This window comes from Mustela lutreola, chromosome 1 (assembly GCF_030435805.1).
Source record: "Mustela lutreola isolate mMusLut2 chromosome 1, mMusLut2.pri, whole genome shotgun sequence".
Classification (NCBI taxonomy): domain Eukaryota; kingdom Metazoa; phylum Chordata; class Mammalia; order Carnivora; family Mustelidae; genus Mustela; species Mustela lutreola.
In genome coordinates this window covers 103,206,519-103,228,464 of record NC_081290.1, presented here as the reverse complement: position 1 = coordinate 103,228,464, position 21,946 = coordinate 103,206,519, and the positions used below count along the sequence as shown (strand labels likewise).

Here is a 21,946-nt window from a genome sequence, read left to right as displayed (position 1 = left end):
CTCCAGAAAGGGCTTTTATATCTCTCGAGAGGTTTTCTCTAATATCTTCCATGCCTTTTTCGAGCCCGGCTAGAACCTTGAGAATTGTCATTCTGAACTCTAGATCTGACATATTACCAATGTCTGTATTGATTAGGACCCTAGCCTTTGGCACTGCCTCGTGTTCTTTTTTGTGTGTTGAATTTTTCCGTCTTGTCATTTTGTCCAGATAAGAGTATATGAAGGGGCAAGTAAAATACTAAAAGGTTGGCAACAACCCCAGGAAAATATGCTTTAACCAAATTAGAAGAGATCCCAAATCGTGAGTGGGGAGAAAGGGGATAAAAAGAGGTTCAGAAAAGGAAGAAAGAAAAAAGAAAAAAAAAAAAAAGAAAAGAAAAGAATTTTAGAAAAAGAAACCAAATAAAAATATAAAAAAGAAAAAATATATATATATTAGATAAACTAATTACAAAACGTTAAGAAAGAAAAAGGTAAAAGTTTAAAAAAAATTAACCAGAAGGCGAGAAAAAAAACAAAAAATGAAAAAGAAGAAAATTAAATTAACTGCAAGACTAAAAAAAAAATCACAGGGAAAAAGCCATGAGTTCCGTGCTTTGCCCGCTCCTCCTCTGGAATTCTGCTGCTCTCCTTGGTATTGAAACCGCACTCCTTGGTAGGTGTACTTGGTCTTGGCTGGATTTCTTGTTGATCTTCTGGGTGAGGGGCCTGTTGTAGTGATTCTCAAGTGTCTTTGCCCCAGGCGGAATTGCACCGCCCTTACCGGGCCGGGGTGAGTAATCCGCTCGGGTTTGCTTTAAGGAGCTTTTGTTCCCTGAGCGCTTTCCGTAGAGTTCCGGAGGATGGGAATTCAAATGGAGGCCTCCTGGTCTCCGGCCTGGAGGAGCCGAGAGTCCAGGGCCCCACTCCTCAGTGCGCCCTCAGAGAACAAGGCCAGTTACTCCCGTCTGCTTGATTCCGGCCGCGCTCCGAGCTCACCGAGCCTGCGACCGGTTCAAGGTAACACGGAGCTGCGAGCTTACTGTCGGCTCTGTCTCTGTAGCCGGCTTTCCCGTTCCAATACCCGCAAGCTCTGCAACACTCAGACACCCCCGATCCTTCTGTGACCCTGCGGGACCTGAGGCCACGCTGACCCCCCCGTGGGCTTCGCCCCGGTTTAGCCTCTGGAGCGATGTCCCTCAGCGGAACGGACTTTTAAAAGTCCTGATTTTGTGCGCCGTTGCTCCGCCACTTGCCGGGAGCTGGCCCCTCCCCCCGAGGTCTATCTTCCCGTAGCTTTGGATTCACTTCTCTGCCGGTCCTACCTTTCAGAAAGTGGCTGTTTTTCTGTTTCCAGAATTGCTGTTCTTCTTCTCTTCGATCTGCCGATGGATTTTCAGGTGTTTGCAATCTTTAGATAAGCTATCTAGCTGATCTTGGCTAGCTGAAGTAGTCTCAGCCTGCTACTTCTCTGCCATCTTCACATTTTGAATTTCTAATTAATATTTATTGAATGCTCTGATACTGTGAGTAACAAAATTATCAGGGAGAAAATAACCATCACAACATTACACAATTGTTGATTTCATAGACGGCACTGTGGGATCTGTGAACAAGTTGGGGAAAGAGGAAAAAAGGTTGTCAGATGATTAGTATCCATTGTTGCAAGAAAATTGTCACTGTGAGGTTGGTATGGCTAAGAGGATTAGTGATGCTGGCCTGCAACTAATTTTGAAAAATGTAAATCAAAAGGACTATTATAAATGTTTAATATTTCCAACAATTCGTATCCAAAATTCAAAACAAAATTGTACTAACCTAAAGTGTAAAGTTTATGTTGCTGCTTAGTTTTACACATTGACTCAGGAATTTCTTTAGGAATTTCATTCCTGCCTTTCTATCTTTTTTTTTTTTTTTTTTAAGATTTTATTTAAACTACAGTTAGTTAACATACAATGTAATAGGGGCGCCTGGGTGGCTCAGTGCATTAAAGCCTCAGGTCGTAATCCCAGTGCCCTGGGTTGAGCCCCGAATTGGGCTCTCTGCTCAGCTGGGAGCCTGCTTCCCCCCTCTCTCTCTGCCTGCCTCTCTGCCTACTTGTGATCTCTGTCTGTCAAATAAATAAATAAAATCTTGAAAAAAAAATACAATGTAATATTAGTTTAAGGTGTACAATTTAGTGATTCAACACTTACCTACCACACAGGGTGTTCATCCCAACAAGTGCCCTCCTTAATCCCCATCACCTGTTTAACCCATCCCCCCACCCATCTCCCTCTGGTAACCCTCAGTATGCTCTCTATTGTCAAGAGTCTATTTCTCGTTTTGCCTCTATTTTTTTATTTTCCCCTATTCTCAGTTGTTTCTTAAATTCCACATGAGTGAAATCATGTGGTATTTGTCTTTCTCTGACTTAGTTCACTTAGCATTTACTCTCTAGTTCCATCCACATTGTTGCAAATGGCAAGATTTCATTCTTTTGATGGCTGAGTAATATTCCCCTGTGTGTGTATATATGCCATATAAATGTCAGGATGCATATATCCCTTTAAATTGGTATTTTTGGATTCTTTGTATAAATACCTAGTAGTGCAATTGCTGTGTCATAGGGTAGTTCTATTTTTAATTTTTTGAAAACCTCCATAATGTTTTCCAGAGTGGCTACACCAGCTTGCATTCCCACCAACAGTGTAAGAGGGTTTCCCATTTTCCACATCCTCACTAACACCTATTTCTTGTGTTGTTGATTTTAGCTATTCTGACAGGATTGAGCTGATATCTTGCTGTAGTTTTGATATGTACCTCCTTGATAATGAGTGATGTTGAGCTTTTCATGAGTCTGTTAGCCATTTCTTTGGAAAATTGTCTACTCATGTCTTCTGCCCATTTCTTAATTAGATTATTTGTTTCTTGGGTGTTGGGTTTGATAAGATCTTTATATATTTTGGATATTAACCATTTATCAGATATGTATTTTGCAAATAATTTCTCTCATTCCATAGGTTGCCTTTTAGTTTTGTTGACTGTTTCCTTTGCTGTACAGAAGCTTTTTATTTTGATAAAGTCCCAGGATATTACATTTGCTTTTGTTTCCCTTACCTTAGGAGAGTTATCTAGTGAGAAGTTTCTATGGCTGAGGTCAAAGAGGTTGCTGTCTGTGTTCTTCTCTATGATTTTAATGGTTTCCTGTCTCACATTTAGTTCTTTAATTCATTTTGAATTTTTTTTGTCTAGCTTTTGATATGGCTTTAAATAGGCGTTTTCTTATTCCCTCACCGAAGTTCTTAGGAACTTACATTCCCATATAAAACAGTTTCGTAGTTGACTTCTTTTACTATTTCAACAAATACAGGCATAGCATTGATAGCTAACTTGTTTTTATGTTTAGTACCTGCAGAAGTAAGCATGTGGCCTTAAAATCCAGATTGTCCTAACTACAGAGAAAATATATTCATTAAACTTTTACTAAGCACATGTTATGTGCCTGTCCATCTTCTAACACTCTTTGCATTTAATTGGACCCAAGTTTATTGGTCAGGAAAAATCATCTGTATCTCTTTCAGGGAGACAGAAGCAATTTTAGCTTTTGAGTTTTTTGGTAGTTAATATAATTAATTGTGCCTACATATCATTTAAAAATTTTTTTGAGGTATAATTGACATACAGTATTTTACTTCCAGGTGTACAGCATAATGATTTGATATTTGTATATGTTGTGAAATGACTACCACAATAAGTCTAATTAACTAACATCCATAGCCACACATAGTTATAGAATTCTTTTCTTGTGATGACAACTCTTCAGAGCCACTCTACTAGCAACTTCCAAATATGCAATACAGTATTTTTAACTATAGTTGCCATGCTATTATACATTACATCCTTGTGACTTATTTTATAGCTAGTTTGTACCTTTTGACTCCCTTCACACATTTTGCTCACTCCCCCTGCCCACCTGGCAATAATCAAGCTATTCTTTTAGATTCCACATGTACATGATGAGATCATATGTTATTTGTCTGACTTATTTCATTTAGCAAATACCTTCAAGGTCCATCTAGGTTGTCTCAAAGGGCAAGACTTCATTCTTTTGTATAGCTGAATAATATTCAGTTGTAATCTGTATACCACATTTTATCCATCATGCATCAATGGACACTTAGGTGGTCTCCATATCTTGACTATTGTAAATAAAGCTGCAACGAACACAGAGGTGCAGACATCTTTTTGAGTTAGTGTTTTCATTTTCTTCAGAAAGATACCCAAAAGTGTATAACAAGAAAATTTTTCACTCCTTAACAATACTACTGTTTTATAGTATAAAAGATGAGTTCTTTCAGGTAGTACCAAAGTACCAAAAAGTAACTTTTTCTTTGTCTTTTTGAAAAATTTATTATAAAATACTAAATGTAAATGCAGTCAGGAGCATGGAAAGCTGATAGGGTTTCTGAGGTTCTAAAGCAAGAAAATTGGTTTCAAGCAGAGGAAAAGCGAGGCACCATCTCACTGCCTTTTGATAAACTGAAGGAACTATCCATTATTCAGAAAGGCTGGAATATAGGGGATATATAGGAAAGTTCCAGAAGTTGAGTTTGCCAAAGTAGCAGGGTTCAGATCAATAGAGGACTTGTTTTCTTGCCAAGAAGTAAACATTGTTTTCTTAAGGTAGAGAGATACCTTTGAAGGTATTTTAAGCAAAGAAGAGATGTTTTAATGGGTGGATGTGGAAGGGACTTTAGTTACATACACAGGAAGAGCATGCTCAATGACAAGCTATGGCACAAAAGACAGGAACTAGTGGGCATAGCATTTCGGAGCTATACCAAGGCAAGAGAGCCTGGGAAAGAGAGTGAGAAGGAATATCCAATAAGGAGTCCAAGGGCTTTCTTGATCTAAAACACCAGGGCTCAAAATGAATTAATGAGTTCCAATGAGTTGATTCTATCTCATTTTCTTAATTAAATGATGTAACGATAATTAGCATTAGTTGAGGTTAAATCCTCCAAAGAAATCTATTAATAATCTGATTTGATTTGAGGCTATACTCTATCCTGAATAAAACTAATGCAGACAAGCATTATAAGAGAACATCTTTAATATGTAATAATGTAAAAATAACCATGCTGTCCATTCAAGTAAAACTTGTCTCTAAGGAGCTCTAAGCACCTTAAATATTAAAATGAGGCCCTGTTTTCTCTATAGCAAGAGAGGCAAAATAACGAGCAATGCTCTGTCCCATCTGGTCGTGCCTATATTTTCAGATCTCTCTTATGTTCTACCACTTCTTCATCAATCCTCATTCATAAGCACATGAGCTAATTGCTGTTTTCCCCTAAATAGGTCATATTGTTCTTAGCAAACTTTCCCTTGCCATTCTATTTGGCAAGTTTCTGTTCCTCCTTAAAGACTCAGCTGAAATGCCTCAAGTCTCTGTAAAGCCCTCAGTGATGTCTCAGTTAGTCCTTCATTTTCAGTGCACATACATTTGCACATAATGAACACCTGGAACTCCCTCTAGATCCTCTTTTAGCTCCCTAAGGACCAGGACTATGTTTTATTCACTTTGAGATGTATCCTCAGCATATAGACAGATACTTAGCATAGGTGCCCAAGTGATATTCCAAGCCTGAAAACTATAGGTACCCTGGGGATGAGACCTGCCTTTCATTGTCTATTGCCCTGTAGAACATAAGTGAGCCCAGTGTTCTAATATTGCTCTTCCATTGCTTAAAAATTTATTCCTTTACCTTTGTATTTTTCTTTTGGACATTGCAAACAACACAGAAGTTGTCTAAATAACCAGGTTCCTCCTAACTTGAATTAGACAAGGGAAAGTCTTCACTGTGGGAGAATTACATCACAGAACAAATGAGATCATTTGTATTAAAACATCTGACCATTTGATTCTTGGATTTCTTTTTCTGTGATGGCACTTAAGGAACCAGCATTTTCAGTCTAACTAAAAATAGATTATAAATTTATGCTTATAAGTGGTGTGTTAAGCACAAGAATGTTGGATGTAAATAGAGTGGACTGGATATTTAAATTAATACCATATTTCAAAATACCACTTTTTTACCTTGTCCAGTGTATTTAAGATCCTGATCATGTTTCCAGGAGCTTCATAATATTTATAAAACTGGAATGGGTAGGAGGAATGCTTTATTAGAGGTGGCTTTTCTATAAAGCATCTGAGCATCATGCTACTATATTTTTAGCTCAATTTGTGAATATTACATGCAGCCTAATAGTGTCTATTTAAATACAACCCTGAAAATTACCTCTTTGCCTCCAACCTTCATATCAGCATGAATTCTTTATATGCAAAGATGCAAACTTAGCAAGAAAAACATATCTTCATCAACATTTGCTTTTGAAGCAAACCTAAGAAATTAGATAATTCTAAATGTCGAATAAAAATATGGTACCCAACTTCCTGTTAGTTGTTCCATTAAATACATTTTCTTTTCTCCTTACTCTTTTTTTTTTTTTTAAGATTTTATTTATTTATTTATTTGACAGACAGAGATCACAAGTAGGCAGAGAAGCAGGCAGAGAGAGAGGGGGAAGCAGGCTCCCGGATAAGCAGAGAGCCCAATGTGGAGCTCAATCCCAGGACTCTGGAATCACGACCTGAGCCCAAGGCAGAGGCTTAACCCACTGAGCCACCCAGGTGCCCCTTTTCTCCTTACTCTTAACAAAAGGTAATTCCTTTTGACTTTATGAAAATCCTTTGGCTCAGAAATGTTAAGAAATCCACAAAATGAAGACTGAAATGTTTGTGTTCATTTCTTGCTTCTTGGTGGCTCCATTAAACAGCAGCATTTGTGATTCTAGCTTTCCCACGAGCTCAAAAATACTTTTCTTTTTTTGCCACTCTCCTCCCCTTCCTGTTGTTACTCTTCCTCTTCCAAATCAGAACTGCATTGCCATAGAAAATAAGGCAGATTTATGAATGGATGGATAGATGAATAGCAGTGTGATTAAACCAAGCATGGTAAGTAGTTAATGGTAGAATCTAAGTGGAGGTTTTAGAGGCATTCACTGTAAGATTCTTTCAACTTTGCTGTGTTGAAAATTGTCATAATTTCTTAGAAATGGTAATCCAGGAAGGGTAGGATGTCAGGGGCTTTCACTTATTTTGTTTAATATTTTTACAATTGTATTACTAGAGGAAAATGAAAGGAAAGCTACATGAAACTGTCTTCATAAATAAAGTCACCAGCTACTGATTTAAATGCCCTTCATGTTTGACATTCACATTAGGCCATGCTAAATAATTAAGAATGTGTATAATGATTTAGCTGTATGACAGCAACCACATTATTACAATAAGAGTTTGGTTACATAAGTTTGGTAGATGTAGTCAATGGAATACTGTGCAGCCATTAAAACTTATAGCATAGAAACATGCATTGACATATATATCAATCTTATATATATAGTGTTTTATAAGCATCTAGAATATTATGAATTTATGGATATAGCTGGAAGTACATATATACAAAGATATCAGCTCTGAATTACTTGATTATGGATCTTTTTCTCTCCTATAGATTTTTTTATTCATATTTTCTATTTTTTCCAAAAATAAAGGGTTTCCAGTGTTTTATTTTTTGTAACCTAAGAAAGAAGGAAAACAGAAAACAGAAGAAAACAAAAAAGCCAGGCTATTTTTCTGTGAAAATGGAGCAGGGAAATGTTTGTAACTGTACATAATTTTTGATCAAGCCAAAAGATTATCTGGGTTTGATTTTTAACTATATCAATGAAATCTGCTCTCTTATATTTTCTTAATCTTGCTCTTACAAAAAGTGCATGTAAAATATGTAAAAACAAATAATTTCATTCATTCTTCTGAAGTTATCTTCTGAAGTGGACTTAACTAGTGGCTTTGAAGGAAAGTTAAGATGTTTTCATGCTGCTAGGCCCAAGGCATTTCATACTTGGAAATGCCCTATCTTTAATCTCTAATTGCATTAGATTTCTGTGTCTGACTCATGAGAAAAAGAAGCTTCAAAGCCGAAATGGTAAAATCTAATTTCTCTCTAAATACACCAACTATTGATATATTTCAGACAATGTGACACCGATGTTCCAACGTTCCTAACCAAAAAAGCTAAGAGTTCAAGAAAGTGCCAGTTAAATAAGAAAAATATTTTTATTTATTGTGGATCTCTTTTGTCCAGAGATTTAAACAATGCCCTAGAATTAGGTAATCTTTGTAATCTCTCTCTGATAAAAATAGAGGCAAGACACTATCACTGTTAATTTTTTTTCATCTAGTAAACATTTATTGAACACTTACTGACTCTGCCATTAATATTTCACTTATTGTTTCCTCTCTAGAATACGCTTTTTCAGTGGCTCTTGACAGAGAAGTTGGACATGAATAAAAGTAAAAACATGCATAGAAGTCCATTTCTAGGTTTCAGTTCTCTGGTCCTCTCATGGTGGATGATGCGGAATTTGTAACTCATTTATACATTTACCACCACCACCCCCCCCCCCCCGGATGCCAGCAGTCTTGAGTGCCTTCTCACTTCCCCACGATGCCTAACATTTCATTGTCTTCATCTCTTGTCTTCCCCAGGTAAAATGTCCAGTGATCGAGCTCTGAGAAAGCAGCAGCAGTTAAACAACCTTGTTTACATCGTGACAAATCAGGCCAAACCTGGTGACAGAATTGTGGATTTCTGCAGCGGCGGGGTATTACGTCTCTCCTTTTGATCCCTTTACTCTTTTCCTGACTATGTAACTTTGCTGTAGTACATTCAAAGTCATGTTTTCGTTTGGCAAGACTGTGGTCTCAGAGTGAGAAAAAAGCCTTAGGGGCCGAAATTAACTTGTTTCTTTTTCTGCCTTTTCCAGGGCCATGTTGGGATTGTCCTTGCTCACATGCTGCCATCATGCCAGGTAAAATCTAAATAACCCATGAAAGGAAACATTGGAAAGGAAGGAAACAAAGGAAAAAAAATATATAGCCAGTTCAGTTAGCTGAGTCTGTCTGACCCCTGCTCTTTGAATTCATAATCATTCACTCAGGTCACATTATGTGGCACAGATAGTTGTTTGGTTTTTTTTCCTTTGAACTAAACTTCTAAGAATCTTTAAAAAAAAGTAGAGTAGGATCACAATACCTTTTCCAATTTCTATAAAAGTATTATATTTTAAAACACATGTTAGAAGAAATAACCATTCTGTTGTTAAATAAGATAATTAGTGGTGACACCAGTTTAATTGTCGACATAATTTTATACCAGAAATACTATCTTCTGAAACTTGTTGAGCATATTCTTCTGGTATCTTGATTTTTATCCATTGTACCAAAATTGTAACAACAATAACAAAATTTGTTAAAGAAAAAAATAAATTCCAAATTTACCACACTCGTCCATCAAATGCCTTTCTCCCCATGTTCTCATCAAGTCATTGTCCATGAGGATGCTTATTGCTGCAAATGCTAAAAATGCAAATATAATTTTAGTCACCAGCTTTAACTCAGTATTGTAGCATAAATGTTTTTCCCTATTGCAAATAGTTGTAAATATCATTATTAAAATGTCACCAAAATGTAGCTGCATAGTATGTTTTTAAGGAAATGTACCGTAATTTATGCAGTCATTGCCACCATTTGTTAGAAGTTTCTTATTTTTTAGTCTTCTGCCATGTGAAATCATTTCCTTGCAGTGACCATCTTTTAGCCTAAAGTCTAGAATTTGATGACTTTTTAAAAAAATACAAAATGAATGAGGCAGATTCTTTGTTTGTGAACTCTCTGGAAGGTGCAAAATAATTACAGTCATTCCTCACAGAAGAAAAAGATGAGGAGGAACTCCTAGACTGGCCAGAATGACATGTAACAGAATGCTGGGGGAGAGAGGGTGGGTAAGAGGGTATTATTCTTTTCCTTTTTTCGAAAATAAAGGACAAAATAAACAAGGAATCTGGGGGTAGGGGGACTGACAGGTGTCTGTTTTGTTATAAAGGAAAGTAACAACTTGGTGTTTGGAATTAGAGGAAGAAGGTCATAAAGTAGAACAGTGGAGAAACAGAATCAGGGATATATGGGGTTTTTTTTCTCCCTTCCCAAACAGTCTGGACACTTAGAGACACAGTAATAATACTTTGCCCTAATGTCTAAATTATGTTACTGAATGTATTATTGTTTCCTGTGTGAAATCTAGGTTACATTAATAGAAAACAAGGAATTATCATTAATTCGTGCTAAGAAGAGAAGTGATGAACTAGGTTTAAGCAACATTTGGTTCATTCAAGCAAATATGGAGTATTTTACAGGGATGTTTAATATTGGGGTAAGTAATCAAGCAATTTCAATTTCTTTAAATAAGAAAAATTATATGCCTTAGACTAGTCAAAGGAGATATTTTTATATTCCTTGCTAAATAAGTTTATAACCATTGTTTTCTATCTCTACAGTATAGCACATTAATGAATATTATTTCATTCATAGCACTTCACCATTATGTGATGGAGGTAACATTTGTTTTTCTCCCAGAGAGCTTTTTCTTCTTCACTGCAGAATGCCCAGTGCCTGAAACAATGTTTGACATATAGAAAGTGCTTAAAAACAGTTCTTAATTGAATGAACAAATGAATTCTAGTAACGATGACCTCCCTTGGTTAATTTTACATTTTTAAAGGATAATGAAAAGAAAAACAAAGAAATATTGCTGTTATTTCTTATATTTGTTTTAAATATATTTTTTTTTTCTTTTTAAAGGACCAAATGCTCAATATAGAAAAATACATAATGATACAAAGAAGAATCACCAATATTTCCACTACTGAGAAATGAATAGTGTCAAAAAGCTTTGGTCTTCATATATTTATACACACATACAAATATATATTTACACGTATGTTGACATCATACTACATAGATCTTACTTTAATGGAACACTGTCATAAATCTTTCCCCAACTCATTAATCATGTTATAATGTATAATTATTACTATGATGCTTTTTTAAGATTTTGATATATTTGCCAAATCACTTTCAAGGAAGGTTGTGTTTACAAAACATACATGATAGGCTGGTCTAGCTGGAAATCTTCTTCAGTCTCAGAATCTCACACTTTCATAGTTCTTATGATTTTTGTCCAGTGATGTTCATTTCCTAAATATCAACTACTGAAAATTTGTGAGATTTATTGTTGTCTTTTACAGTGAAAATGTATGCAATTTGTTTCCTTTGTAGACATAATCTAGATTGGTTATCTCAGGCCAAGCCTATAGGAAGAGAAGTAAACTGTTAATAAGAAAATTCAGAAAATGCAGACATCTGAAACAGCAAATTCAAATTAACTATATATTTATGTACAACCTAAATTTTACATAAATATTGACATAAAGTTTAAAGCTTCTCCCAGGAAATGAGATATTAAGCCAATGCCCATGTTACCAGTACACCAGGCAGAGTATTTAAGATGGCAAAATATTGCTGCCCCTTTACTTACCTCTCAAATCACAAAATTCCCATCTTATCAGCCATACATCTCTTTACCCTTCTGTGGTTTATAGGTGCTAAATCATTCTGACATATTCTTGTAACTCCCAAGGTCATAATTCACTAACACCAACTGAAAATGTGTATATCTTTTTTGATGTGATATTTTCTCTACATTTCATAATAGTATGTTCATAGTGGCTTTTTTCTTCCATAATTACTTTTGTCAAGATATATAGAAAGTGAATTAAAATTACTTGGAGGATTAAACTAAAATTAGATTTACTCTCAAGAAAATAATTTTCCCTAGGAGGATAATTGAGGTATTGTCACTAGATAAATCAAACTGAACGCATCAGTGGCTCCAACTCTTGTGTTAAATAGATTACAGTGAAAATAGTGTAGCTAGAGAGGAAATCAGAATTGGAAATGCATTAAAACTGCATTAATTCATGATTTTATGATATTTCAAGTAGGGGTTATTTTATAATTTTATAGTTTTGTGATTTTGTATTATTTCGATAAGGGCTTAGTTAACATTTATCTTTCCTTAGTAAGTACCTTTTTCTTTTACTTTTTTTCTTTAGATATGAAAATAATGATGTAAACCAGATTTTAAGGAGAGAATTTTAAAGTCTTAGAATCAACTCTCTTTAGAACTTTAAGCAAATCATTTATACATAAGAATTAAAATACTAATTATTAGTCTTACCTCCATTAATACAACAACCCATAGCAGGCAAAAATGAATAGATTTTCTAATGTTAAACTAGTTTGATCTCAAATAATGAAAGAGAATAAATCTAAATATTTTCAGATTTTTTTTTAAGATTTTATTTATTTATTTGACAGACAGAGATCACAAGTAGGCAGAGAAGCAGGCAAAGAGAGAGGGGGAAGCAGGCTCCTCAATGAGCAGAGAGCCCGATGTGGGGCTCAATCCCAGGACCCTGGGATCATGACCCGAGCCGAAGGCAGAGGCTTTAACCCACTGAGCCACTCGGGTGCCCCTACTTTCAGATCTTTTAGTTAGGTCTTCCAACATGTCCACCTACTATACCTTCCCAATATAACCAGAATCAGTGAGGTGGTAATACTGTTTGTTCCAAAGAGTCATCTTGTAGTTTCTGGTTTACATTGTACTTATTTGAGAAATATATGTCTTTAGAAGTACAAATGCCTAATATGCTCATAAAAACATTCAGAGTCTCTAGACATTTTAACTTTAAAAATGATATTCCATTTTTGCTCTTAAATTTTGCCAAAATTTAAAAAGTATATTATCGCTCGTTGACTGCAGCGCTTCCCTGAGACAAGCCTAATCATACAGAAATTTTACATTTTTACTTTACTTTACATGATATTTACAGTGATTTATTAATGACATGAAAAATTAGTTATGATGGTAAACAAAGAAAATAAACATAATGGTAAAGAGTATGGACTTTAACATTGGGCAACCTTGCGCCAAAATCTCAGCTTGACCAATTACTGGCTGTATGACTTTGGGCAATTTATTTAAGTCACTAATCCTCAGTTTTTCCATGTGTAGATTAGGCATAAAATACCTGGCTCATAGGATAGTGATACAACATATGTGAAGCATTTAGGAGGAAGCACTTAGGAGGTCGTGTGTCCTTCAGGAAGTACTCAGTAAATTGGGCCGCCTTTTACTGTTGTCAGTGTGATCTCTGCATTTAAAAAGGGTGGGAGGAATATGCTAATATGGATTTTTTTAAAGGTAGCTTTCTCTATACACTGTGTAATAAATTTTTTATTATTTTCCATACTTTCAAAATACCTCAAATTTAAAATATTACTTTCGTATTCGTGATAAGGTAAGCAATAAAGATAGAATAATATTTCATAGATAGAGATAGATAGATAATAGATTGCTTCTTTAGCCAAGAAAGGCTAATAGGTTCCTAAGGATTATTACGAGGTATCTAAGATAATTCTGAACATATAAAATATTTTTTTCTTTCAAAACAAGTGATTATTATGGAAATACCTTGTTATTTTGTGATTTTGATTATAATGACTATTAGTGTCCTGAGGAAAATACTTTCCAAAAGTAAGAAACATCCAAGAAGAAGAAACATCCCAGTTTCAACACATGTAGCTATATGGTCCTGAATTACTTATATGTTATGGGTTGAATGTTAGCATCCTCTTTCAAAAAATTCCTATGTTGACTTTCCAACCCTTAATGTCACAGAATTAGGAGGTGGGGCCCTTGGGAGGTAATTAGGTCATGAAGGTAGAGCCCTCCTGAAATGTAATTGGTGCCCTTGTAAGAAGAGAGAGCCTGCTTCCTCTCCTGTCTCTCTGCAAATCAGGAAGGGGTTCCTCACTAGACATTAGATCTGCCAGCACCCTGATCTTGGGCTTCTCACCCTCCAGAGCTGTGACAAATAAATGTTTGCTGTTTAACCCACCCACTGTATGGGTTTTGGTTTTTTTTTTAATAACTGCTCAAACTAAGACCGTATGTATTGATTAACAACCCTTAAAGGGAAACATAAAAAACTGCTTCACAAATTGATTTTTAAGGCTTAAAAAAGGGGGGGAGGGGGAGTCTATTAATGCTTTGTCTAATGCAAGACAAATACTCTTCATTATTGAAAACTTACTTTACAAGATTATGCTTTTTAAGACCTAACTTACAGTGTATATTAATGCACATGGACTCAAACAATATTACAGAAAGGAAAAACACACTGTATTGAAAAACAAAAACTATCAATGCTAAACAGCTTGCCCAGCAAATTTTTTTGCTGGATAATTCCAACAGTAACAGAATCTTCTGAACTAGGTGATAAGGTATTGATTTTTAACAGGAATGGTGAATATTTTCTATATTGTCAATATATATCAAAATCTCAAAATGGTTTATTTTTGAGTTATGTATTTATGTTTTTCTATCTTATCCATAATAAGTTTTTATATGATTGTAGTTTATCAGTGCTGAGTGCTTAATTACAAGCTCATTTCAAGTTATGTATGTTAATATACAATTATACAGTGTAATTGTATACAGTACAATAAATATGCAATTACACAATGTAATTCAGTAAAACCTTTGATAAATAATTTATATAATCCTTATTTTAAAAGAAAAGGAACTTGAGGAAGTATGTAGTCTGCAGACATAGTTTTGAAAAGACATTAAGGCAAAATAGAGGACTTCCACATGAAGACAGCAGATAGAGGCATTTCAACCTCCTCCTCTCCAAGAAAGATCAGATCCCCAAATAACAAGGAGAACAAAACCCAGAAGAATCATACTCCATCTTTGATGAAACTACATTCAAGATTCTGTAATTTGAACCATAATATATGAAGGCAGAAAGCACATTGAAGAGAAATGGTAAACTATTGAGTAGAAAAAGAGAAACTTAAATGCATGAGGGGAAGGAGTGACTGTCAGGAAACAAGTCACTTTGCTCATTGAATCCCAGACAGTATCAAGAATTCAGGACACAGAAACCTCAGGGGAAGGGGATAAGGAAGAGCTGAAATCATGTTTACTTAAAATTTTTAGATGGCAATTCACAGACCTGTACCCCTGGGACTAATACTACATTATATGTTAATTAAAATTTTTAAAAAAATATTTAGAGACCCAGATATTATCTCAATCTTGTGTACACTCCATGACTCCTGCAAGGAACTAGAAGGTTATTCTATGAAGAAACTGAGCCCAGAGATGCTCAAGATACAGGGATATTGGGCACAGAGGAGGGCAAGGGTGATGTACCATACTGAAAACAAGGGGGCACCTGGGTGGCTCAGTGAGTTAAAGCCTCTGCCTTCGGCTCAGGTCATGATCCCAGGGTCCTGGGATCGAGGCCCACATCGGGCTCTCTGCTCAGCTGGGAGCCTGCTTCCTCCTCTCTCTCTGCCTGCTTCTCTGCCTACTTGTGATCTCTGTCTGTTAAATAAATAAATAAATAAATCTTTAAAAAAAAAAAAAAAGAAAAAAGAAAAGAAAACAAGGACTCTGAGAATCTGCGAACTTGAATGCTGGATCTCTTCCTCCTCACCCGCCAGTTGCCCTTACTTCCAGAACTTCAGAAGCTGGAATCATGTTCTCAATCAAAGAGATAAAAAAATGTTTGTCTTTAGAATCAGAGCTGTCCCTAGAGAAAATGACTATAAATACATAGCTGTAATTAAAAAAAAAAAAAAAAAAGGCAGCTAGCCACCTGATCACTCAGTCACTAGGGAAGCCCACCAGAAGCCCACCATTCAGTACTTCCAGTCAACTTCTTAGTGATTCGTTCTTTAATGTGAACTGACAGCCAAGGAATATCAAATGTGGAAAACTTCTGAAACAGAAGATAGAGACCAAAAGCATACATAACAAAGGATCTCATCCATGGAGAGATCAGAGAAGATATTACATGAAGGAAACAAGGACAGAATGAAAAGATGGGATGGGGGAGGAACAAAAGTGAACTAACAGAGAACAAGAAGGAACTTCTTGGAAATTAAAAATATGTTAACCAAAATTGAAAAAAAAAAAAAAAACAAGTAGAAAATCTAAAAAATGAAGTATGACATCACCTGTAAAAATAGAACAAAAAGAGAAATAGAACCTGAAATAAAACATTTTATTTTAAAGTGTGAAAGTAGTTAATATCTCAAGAAAGGTACTTCAGGAAACTCCTAGAAGATGTGTTTCCCTGACACAAGAGAGTAATAAGAAAAAGGAATAAGTGGAATATAACACAAAAGGAGGTGAAGAAAATTCTCAGTATGATGGCAAAGGAAATCTCAGGACCAGAGCTAGGCAAAAGGCCTAGAAAGCTTTGAGTCGTTTAAAGGTCAGAAAGCCCAGGAAAGATTTTCAGGAAAGAAAAATGAGACTGATTACTTAGTAGTTTTTATACAGTAGAAAGTTATACAATAGGGCATTTTACAAAGCTTTGAGTAGGGAGAGGCTTGAGTGTTTTAAAAAAACTGTATAACACGCTTAGCTCAGCAGTGAACAGTATATATGTAAAGCAACAATAATAAAGACATTACATAAATAAAGTTGGAGGTAATATTAAGAGCATGGTAAAAGGGAAAAGGATGTAAGTATTAAAAAAAAAAACCCACTTCATCAAATAAAACTTCGTCTTCCATAATGGAAAATCAATAGATAATGTCTAATTATAAATCAAGGGATAACAATCTGCACTTATATCAAGGAAGTGCTAGATTTCAGGAAAGAAAATCAGTGAGTTGAAAAGCATTGGCTTTGGTTGCCAGATGTTCTAGGGGTGGAAGAGTGTACAAAACAAAGGACTCTTTGTTATTACTGTAAAGCCAATTATCTGTCATATAATTGCACAAAAGTTTTCAAAGGGATTGGGGAGAGAACTTGAGTGCACAGTTAGGACCACACCTACTTCTGTCTAAGATATTTGATTAAGAATCCTTCTTTGAGAAGCAAAGGTTCAGAGCCTAATTGGGCTGGGCAGATTTAGAGATCATCCAGTTCATCCTTCTCATTTTACAGATGGAGCAGTTGAAGCTATCTGTATCTACATAGAAGCAAAGCAAGTTAGTGAGAGAGCTGGGCCTGGAGTCCAGTCGATGACTTCCTGTTCAATTCCTACATCTCAGAAAGGAGCAAATGAGAACATGGAGAACTAGAGCCAAGTTTGTTATCAGGCAGTTTGAGTTTAAATCTTGGCTTCGTCACTTGTGACCTCAGACCAGGTCTTGCTGGCTGGATGACTTTAGACATGTTATTGCAAACGGAGATAATAAGAGCTACTTGACATATTAAACTAAAATAATAATTGATCAAATAAAAAAATCAATGTAAAGATTTTTTTTTAAAGATTTTATTTATTTACTTGACAAAGATCACAAGTAGGCAGAAAGGAAGAGATGGGGGAGCCAGGCTCACCGCTGAGCAGAGAGCCTGTTGCGGGGCTTGATCCCAGGACCCCAAGATCATGACCCGAGCCGAAGGCAGAGGCTTAACCCACTGAGCCACCCAGGCGCCCCCCAATGTAAAGATTTTGACATCTAGCAGATACTGAATACATGCTAGTTCCCTATCTTCTTGTAATTTCAGAACATAGTAGGACCAATGAAATGAATAAAAGAGAGGGGATGTATTTGTAAAGAGTAGTTATCTAGGATGGAGGCCCCAAAATGTCTGAGTAATGGTCTTTGATTTGCTCTGTGACCTGCAACAGGTTACTTACCCTCTCTGGGCCTCAATTTCCTTATCTTAAAGTAGTATCTACTTAGATATTTGCACACCTCTGTTCACAGCAGCACTATTCCCAATAGCCAAGGGATGGAAGCAACTCAAATTTCCATGGACTGATGAATAGATAAAAAAATTGTGATATATATACATATATGTACATGTTTACATATACATATATATAAAATGTGATATATATGTATATATACACATATACACACAAAATGTGATATATAATTTATATATACATATAATTTATAATTTATATTATATATATACATAGATATGTGTATATATATATATAAAATTTAGCCTTTGAAAAAAAGATCTTATAATGCTACAACCTGGATGAAATTTGAGGATGCTAAGTGAAATGAGCCAGTTACAAAAAGACAAATACTGTAAGGTTCCTCTTCTATGAGGTATCTAAGGTAGTTCCATGCATGGAAACAGAGAGCAGAATGATGGTTTCCAGGAGCTGAGGGGAAGCAGAAAAGGGAAGTTGCTGTTCAGTTGGTATGGAGTTGCAGTTTTTTGTTTTTTGTTTTTTTAAAAGACTTTATTTACGAGAGAGTGAGGGAGAGAGAGAGCATGAGAGGGGAGAGGGTCAGAGGGAGAAGCAGACTCCCTGCTGAGCAGGAATTTCGATGTGGGACTTGATCCCAGGACTCCAGGATCATGACCTGAGCCAAAGGCAGTCGCTTAACCAGTTGAGCCACCCAGGCGCCCCTGGAGTTTCAGTTTTGCAAGATGAAAAAGTTCGCAACAGTGTGAACACTTAAAAATTGTTAAGATGTGGGGCGCCTGGGTGGCTCAGTGGGTTAAAGCCTCTGCCTTCGGCTCGGGTCATGATCTCAGGGTCCTGGGATGGAGCCCCGCATCGGGCTCCCTGCTCAGCGGGGAGCCTGCTTCCCCTTCTCTCTGCCTACTTGTGATCTCTGTCTGTCAAATAAATAAATAAAATCTTTTAAAAAAATGTTAAGATGGCAAATCTTGTATATATTTTTACCACAATAAAAAGGTAAACTAAAAAAGTTATACTTAATTTTGTAGGGTTATTGTGTTAAATGAGCAAATACATGGAAAGCACTTAATGCTTTACTCAATAAATATTAAATTTTATATTATTACTAATATTAGTATCACTGTATTTCATGAAAATGCCATCTGTTCTTTTGCCTGTGTGCTTGTTACTTCTTTGCTTTCTAAACTCTTTTCTACTCTACAAGGCCCTCAAATGCCACCTACTCCAGGAATCCCTGCCTGAATTCTCCCCATCTGAATATGCCCTATCCCTCTTTTGATGTTTTTGTTTGTATTTTTTCAGTGGCACTTAACGTATTCTGTCTTGTATTAGACAAGTTTGTGTACTGTTTGTGTCTTGTTGTATGTGTAGTGTTTTCCTCTTCTTTGTATCCCCGGTAAATCACACACATGAGAGACACGATATTTTATGAACTTTATGAGTTGTTTCAACATATATGATTCCCAGGTTGAGTTGATAAATGCATTAAGTAGTTTGGATTCCATTGTTACTATGACAGAACATACAACAGGGATTATATTTCTGACTTTTGCATTCCTAGTCACCACCAGACAAAATGCCCGGTGATTGTTGAATGAGTGAATGATGACTGAATGAATAAATTCTGCAATTTCTTGGACTGTAAGGAGTAATTATAGGCCTTTAATGATTAATACAAGACAATAGCAAATTACTGAGCAGAATCACCTTTATGTTGCTGTAGAAGCTCTCTACATCAGTTGTCTCATGATTTTTTTACAGTGTATTTCTTTTAATAAGGATTGAAATAAGACACAAAAATTGCAATGGTTAATATGACTCTTAAAGCTGAAAATATATAGGTTTTCACCTGCTTTAGTTTTCTATTCAAAAAAATGACCACAAATTTAGCAGCTTAAAATAACACCAATTTGTTATCTCACAGTTCTATAGATGAGAAATGGGCTCAGCTAGCTTCTCTGCTCCAGGTGTCATTAGATCCAAGTCAGCTGCTGCTTTGGTGTGGCTCTTATCTAAAGGCTTTGAGGGAGATCCACTTCAGGATGATTCAGGTTGTCGGGAGAATTTAATTCCATACATTGTAGGATTCAGGTTCCAGCTCCTTTGCTGGCTCAGCCAGGATTCATTCTCCACTTCCTAGAGCTACCCATGAAAGCCAGCAATGGTGGTTCAAGTCATTCTCTTGCCTCAAATCTCTGACTTTTCCTTGGGCTTCATTTATCTTGCTTCTGGTCTGAGAAAGTTCTCTACTTTGAAGGCCTCACGTGATTCGATTAAACCCACCCATGTAAATCCAGAATAATCTTGGTATTTTCATGTTCTTAATCTTTAATAACATCTGAAAAAAAATCCTTTTGCCATGTTGACAGGTTTCAGGTATGGGCACGTAGATGCATTCTTCCTCCTATACCTTCCCAGTCTCTTTTTTTCCCTTAAAGTTTGTTTACATGACCATGTCGTTTCCCCTGTAGAAATTCCCTCAATTTGGATTTTGCTGGTCAGATCCCCCTGGTGTTGTATCACATATTACCCTGTTCCCAAGATTGCTTAGAAGTGGGTGCTTAGATCTAGATTGTAGAAACATAATCAGATCAGGTTTACTTTGGGGTAAGATTGTATCATAGGTGGTGGTGTGTTCTGTCAGTAGGCACTTCCATCTGGTTGTCTCTTGTGCAACCTTAGCAACATTTGAGGTCATTGACCTTAGCTCCATTACTTCAGGAAGGATTGCACAAGGGTGATATTCTTATCTTATCATTCCATCTTCGTTTACTTTTCTTTATTAACTGTTCCGTTATGCAGAGGTACAGTCAGTACATTAGGAAAGAGCGGATAAAATTTTAAAGTGAGTTGGTTTTTTTTTTTTTCCCCCAGTTTAATGTTTGAAATGCTTAGTATTACTGTATTGCACTTCTTATTCTTGCTGATGCTCAGATGTTTGCTCAGTGGGAGTCTCTTGAGGTTAGCTCCTGAGTCCTATCGATAGGACTTCAGTAGTATTTCATATCTCCGTGCTTTCCGTATAACACGATGCTCCAGCTCATCTTACGCATTTCCTGCCTCCTACCTGGCAGTGGCTATTCCTTCATGCAGCTCTAAATTGTTTTTTTGTTTTTTTTTAAGATTTTTTATTTATTTATTTGACAGAGAGAGATCACAAGTAGGCAGAGAGGCAGGCAGAGAGAGAGGAGGAAGCAGGCTCCTTGCTAAGCAGAGAGCCCGATGCGGAATTCGATCCCAGGACCCTGAGATCATGACCCGAGCCGAAGGCAGCAGCTTAACCCACTGAGCCACCCAGGCGCCCCTCTAAATTGTTTTTAAATGAAAATGCTATTTCGATTACCACAATTTAGGTACTGGGGTTAGTTGTTGCCACTGGTTTGGTCTTCCAGGATTTCCTGTGGTCTGAGCAAGGCAAAATTTTTTTTTTTTTTTTTAATCATCGTGGGTAAATACTGACACTTCCAATTTAAATTCAGGACTGTGGGATTTTTTTTTTTTTAAAGATTATTTATTTATTTATTTGACAGACAGAGATCACAAGTAGGCAGAGAGAGGAAGGGAAGCAGGCTCCCTGCTGAGCAGAGAGCCCAATGAGAAGAACCGGGAACATGACCTGAGCAGAAGGCAGAGGCTTTAACCCACTGAGCCACCCAGGTGCCCCGAGAACTATGGGATTTTAACTTAGCCTCACTTAGCTATCTCATATCTCTTTCTTCTTTCTCCTATGCTTTTAAAAAAAAAAAAAAAAAAAAAAAAGCTCTGTTTCCTAATGGCACCATTAGCATATTTCTTATTTGCTTTATCTCACAATATACACATTTGAGTCTTAAAACAAAAATACAGACACCAGTGATGGTTACTGAAAATAGTTTGAGAACTGTTTTAACATTATTTTTCACTTAATAATCTCTACCATGGCCCTGTAGAGAAATGTTCCTCATTCCTTTTTAGAACTTCAGAGCAAGCCGCGAGTCCTCTTTCAATGGAAAATTGGCTTGTTTCCATCTTGTTGTTATTTCAGATATTACTTCAATGAATAAATCTTTTTATGTTTTGGCCAGTGTCTTCCTTGAACAGATTTTTAGAAGTGAGTTCGCAAATTACTCATGTAATTTTGCTGGATATTGCTAAATTCCTCCTTCATGGGGTTGTGATGTTTTTATATTCCCACCAGCAATGTATGACATTATCTGTTTCCCCATACCCTGGCCCATAGATTGTCATCAAATTTTAGAATTTTGCCACTTTAATGGGT

At 36.2% G+C, this 21,946-nt stretch overlaps 1 protein-coding gene across 4 annotated transcripts in view; it reads left to right on the top strand.

Annotated features, from left to right (window-relative positions):
- Positions 1–21,946, top strand: part of GSTCD (glutathione S-transferase C-terminal domain containing) — a 143,172-nt gene that overhangs the window by 110,347 nt on the left and 10,879 nt on the right. For all 4 annotated transcript variants that reach the window (XM_059171606.1, XM_059171601.1, XM_059171591.1 and 1 more), the window contains exons 6-8: positions 8,573–8,688; positions 8,851–8,895; positions 10,167–10,295. In XM_059171606.1, coding sequence (XP_059027589.1) covers positions 8,573–8,688; positions 8,851–8,895; positions 10,167–10,295 — 290 coding nt within the window. The remainder of the gene's footprint in view (positions 1–8,572; positions 8,689–8,850; positions 8,896–10,166; positions 10,296–21,946) is intronic.